This window comes from Antennarius striatus, chromosome 12 (assembly GCF_040054535.1).
Source record: "Antennarius striatus isolate MH-2024 chromosome 12, ASM4005453v1, whole genome shotgun sequence".
Lineage (NCBI taxonomy): Eukaryota > Metazoa > Chordata > Actinopteri > Lophiiformes > Antennariidae > Antennarius > Antennarius striatus.
The window spans coordinates 19,816,208-19,821,279 of NC_090787.1; the positions used below are offsets into that span (position 1 = coordinate 19,816,208).

Sequence of the window (5,072 nt, forward strand, 5' to 3'; positions counted from 1 at the left end):
GTGAGATCATTTATAGTTGGACAACAAGTGGTGTCCAAAAATCAACCAATGAAAAAGCAGCAGTATCTCTAAGATGAGTCTGAGCTGATAATCAACCCCTGACTGAGCTGAAGTTTGGATGCCAATGCTTTTTAAAACCCATATTTTGGAATTTAACACACGATGGCAAGAACTTGTTATGCATGCATTATATAGATTAACACACTTTACAGAACAAAGCAACACAGCCTCTGCTGGTCACTGAAAAACAAACAAACCAATAAATACAAACAAACAAACAAATAGTGGAAATTTTCATCAAAAAAAAATGTAATGAAAATACTGTTTAAGCTGGCAGGAGATTATTTGGAATAATTAATATATAATATATCAATACAGCTGCTCACACTCGCACCAACGGACAATTTGGTGTGAACAGTTAGCCTCAGGTGAACCCACGCAAACACGGGAGAACATACAAACTACACACACACACACACACACACACACACAAGGGAATCGAACCCGGTCTTGTTATTATATCCGGTCATGTGATCCAGCCTCAGCGTGTGAATATTTGCTGTGTTTTGTGGGTGGACTTAAAAATCCTTAGATTGATCTCAGTAAATGGAACAACATGATTCATGTGATGGTAACTTTATGTTTCAGTTAAAAGGTTGTGTTTTTGTTTTGTTTTAAAAATGGAATCAGTTCTTAAAGTAACCACTGGTTTCCTTGGTAACAGAAATGTGAAGCAAAGTTGTGCTTGTCACCAGACGATTTGTGAACAAACGAATGTCCAAAAATGTGAACCAACGACCTGCTTCAGGTGGGTCAGAGGTTCACAGTAGCAACAACAAACATTCTAAATTTATGGAGAACAAGAATAAATGTGATTCAGTAATCCCCCTGGGGAAATACTGTAGGTTTTTTCCCACAGTCTATGTAAATGTGAGAAGTCTTTATTCCATCACTATGGAAACCATTCAAATATGTCACATTGACATCAGCAGCAAAATGCTGATCCCCACCCATCTTATTATGTAAGATGATGAAAGTCTGTTAAAACTTGATGACTCATCATATTGTGATTGTTTTTACTCTGTTCACACCCTTTGAGGCCAGTGCTGGTTGAAATGACTGTTGGTCTGGTCTCTTCTTAGGATCTGGGGATATCGAAAGTGGGTCATATGAAGAGAATTCTCCAGGGAACTAAGGATTTGGCCAAGTCCTCCATGGTTGACCTCTAACCTGAAAGCCAATGCTACCCCAGTGGGGGGAATACATGTGCCCCCCTTACATGAGTGGAATAGTTTGGGAACAACACAAGCAATGGGTGAGACGTTCTTGTGCTTGTTTGTTCTCTGGTGCAAAAATGACAGTCGAGGAAAAAGATGGAACTGCAAAAGAAAGTCATGGATCTTCACAATAAAAGCCATTAAAATTAATATCCATTCATACAGCACAAAATCAGGTATGCAACTAAACATTGACTTGTCCGAGTTAAAAAAAAAACAAACTAGTAGCAAACCCAGGACTTCCAAGACTGTGAGCTTGAGTGGAGTTGAGCGTGAGAGAGCAGAAGGTCTGGGCGAGGTCTTCCTCACGTTGCGGAGCTGCAGAGACGTTGACGTCACCTTGATGCTAGTACGGAAATGTGTCATATTTACATCTAGGTGGTGATATGGAAGGTGTGAAAACAGTGGCATGATGCTTGCGTGTAATTGCATGATTAGTATCTTGACTTCTTTTGTGTGTGCAAAATAACACTTGAACAAGTTTTCCATGACTTAAGTATTATGATGCCATTTGTTACTACTGACAGCATCCTTTTTTTTTTTTTGAGCTTTAATTTATTTTGTTTGCATGACAAGGATGTGTCAAACATTAGTGTCAAGTGCCACTCCTTTGCAGAGATTTCAAATTGTGAAATGACATCTTTTAAGGTTTTTAAAGCTCTGTTGGTGAGGTATGAATATATATATAATATATTTCTGTCAATGTTGTTCATGGAGGTGACCATCAGTACCAAAGTGAATGTCTAAGAAAACATCTGGTATGTTTGTTCAGATTGTACCTGTTCATTTCAAAGCTGGTTAGGAGGAAGAGGATAAGCGTGAATCATTGAGAACGTCAACTTATTGGTTTGAAGCAAACCACAAATTGTTGTCGAAGTTTTAAGGAACACTTCAAAGGCACTTTTTACTACAGTACTTATATACAATTGCAAAGTCTCATTTCATTACATAGAGTTAACTGTTCACCTCAACCTTTTATCTTTTTATAGATGATCACAGTGTTTAACAGTAATGACTATAGGAATTACATTTTAAATATTTAATAGAGCAGTTGATCTGCATTCTATATTGTTTTAGTGCAGCTTAATTTTCTTCATATTACAAGTCAGATGTTGATAGAAAACTACTTTTACTTGTTACTTTCAAGAGTGGTGGCATTACAGGGTATATTTCTAAATGCAATGCTACACACACACACACACACACACACACACACACACACACACACACACACACACACACACACACACCAGTGTATGCATCTGTTGTAATTCTATAGATTGCTGACATTGCATGCATTGTCAACGGTTTGCACATTTGATTGTGTATATTACACCATACAAATGTGTATTTTTTAAATCTGTTTTAATATATCTTACACAATGATGATCACGTTTTATTCTAATGATGGTGCAATATTTTATCTCTGGATACCTTCTCTACAGCTTTTCTGACTTGATGTTTTTCAGTGGGAGAATACCTTGAATTTTTACTTTTTAAATGTTCTCGTCCTCAAGGTTTTGGGGTCACATTTAAACACAAACAGGCTGATTTTTCTTCCAGATTGCACATTTTTTCTGTGGCTCACTAGTATGTAGTTTTGGTCCTCTGTGCTTCCAGGTCAATACAAATGAGTAGAATTGGCAGACATGACTGTTGTGTTATTCTGTAACGTGTATCACAGTGTATTGGACTGTAATACAACAGTGGCATATTGTACCTTATTAGCAAATGTATACTTATTGTCATTGCCAAATAATTTTATAATATAATTTTCATTGTAGATTTCCCTTTTAGAAACGGTGTTTGTTTCTTGTGCTTTAGTTTAAACTCTTCCCATTCGACAAATGCAACTCCTGCAAGAATTTATTTAAAGGCGTACCAGAATTTATTAATATTAATGCAAACATTTACCAAAAAATTTTCACCATTTGTCAAAGTATGCTTAATAATAGTAGAATGCAACTACAGTGTATCAGGGTTTGAACAGTAGTCTTGCATTTCCTCTAGCGTCCCACCAGGGGGCCTCATGCCTCTACAGTCACTGACTTACATTAATAGTTTTTGCCATTGTTCATGTCACCAGTCAGACCTGTCAGTTTTGTTTAGTACATCATAGGTAATCAATCACCCTAGGAATAACATTCTAATACAAGTTTATTGTTTGTTTTTCCCCCCACATATGATGTCTTTTGAAATCAGAATCCCAACGGTTCAATTTAGGGTAGTAAACTCATTCACCACAGCGGCCCAACAACTTTCCCAGGATTTTGTTGCCACTTTCCAAATTTCCTTCAAACATTGTTTACATCAAATTAGAAAAATATGTATTTGTAAAAACCAATGAAATTGATTATTATAAACACTAATTATATTGTCTTTGTACTGTTTTCAGTTAGTATATATTTTGTCCCCAAAAAAAAAATCACATTCTATTTTTACATACGCTTTTGATTTTGATTTTGAAACTCAATGCCAAAGGTAGTTTCCATAAATTTGGAAATATCTTTCCTATTGTTTGCACCTCTGCCTGACTGAAGAATTTTACCGTTCGACATGGTCTGGAAATGGGTTTTACTAAGTCTAAATGTTTAGTGAGAATTTGTGACCTTTCCATATAAAGTGAAAGCAGCCATTTTGCCATGATGTTGTTTCCAGTGGTCTGTAAATAATGCTGCAAACTGCCTGGTTTTCACAAACCAACGAAACCCTCATGAGACAGACACGACGTGTAGTCTGTGACATGACTCCTAAAACCATGAGACAAACATGAGTTTCATTTGTTTACATTATGTTTACAGTGGTTTAATTTTGTAATAATATATATTCTGGTATAAATAATATTTGCATATTTATTGCCTAAGGTTAAGGTTGATATAATGTGTTTTGTGTTTTCACATTTGGAATATAATGTTACAATTGTCACTGTACTACTATCTGGATGATTTTGGTAAAGTAGTTGATCATTTTTATGACTACTAAGTGACTGTTTTCTGTGCCTTTTTATGGTTATAATGCATGGTTAGCTATTTATTACAATTTGGAGTCAATGAGATGTGTATTTTTGTATTCGGAATAAATAAATGGTTCAGCTTTTGTTGCAATTTTTAAGGTGCCTTAAAGTAGGCTACCTGTTCATAGCTCTCTTCTTCAATAAAACCAAATACATATGCAGTCTGTTTCTGCCTCATTATTATTGTCTTTTCTTCCAGGAAAATAGTATGTGTGTGAGTGAATTAACATCTTTGCACTAAACAAATCTTCTGTTTCAAGCTTCTCTTTTTTTCCATTTTGTGGTTAAAAAATTCGATTCAAAGTTTAAACTGACAGTGAAATTGCTACATGTTACACGTCTCTGCCGTCTCTGACGTTAAGTTCTCTCAGAACGCCCACATCCCTCTCCACATCCTCTCGTTTGAGAGTTCTACTGTTATCCATCCATCCATTTTCTTGACGACGAGACCTTCGCAATCGTCTGCAGCTGCTCGTGTCTTGTGGGTCATGGGTTTGCTGGAGTCTATCCCAGCTGGGCATGGCTAAGAGGCGGGGTGCGCTCCATATGAGATGCCAGCTCATCGCAGGGCCACAAATTGCCCTTTAAAATATGAATTAATTAATCTCTCACAACATGATTCCTACTGTCAATTTCGTTCCACCTCCCTTTCATCAGTTCTCAATGATCAGTCATCTCAAGTTTTTGTTCCCTACAAGGAGCAAAAATCTAATTATTAATCACCTGCAGTCTGGTTTCAAGTACAAAAAGATATGGCTGTTGAGTCACCAACATTAAGCAAC

General features: G+C 36.5%; 1 protein-coding gene across 6 annotated transcripts in view; it reads left to right on the forward strand.

Moving 5' to 3' along the window:
- Positions 1-4,451, forward strand: part of dgkh (diacylglycerol kinase, eta) — a 65,418-nt gene extending 60,967 nt beyond the window's left edge. For all 6 annotated transcript variants that reach the window (XM_068328640.1, XM_068328642.1, XM_068328639.1 and 3 more), the window contains one exon: positions 1,143-4,451. In XM_068328640.1, the coding sequence (XP_068184741.1) occupies positions 1,143-1,195 (53 nt within the window). In that variant the 3' untranslated portion in view covers positions 1,196-4,451. The remainder of the gene's footprint in view (positions 1-1,142) is intronic.
- The last annotated feature ends 621 nt before the right edge of the window (positions 4,452-5,072 follow it).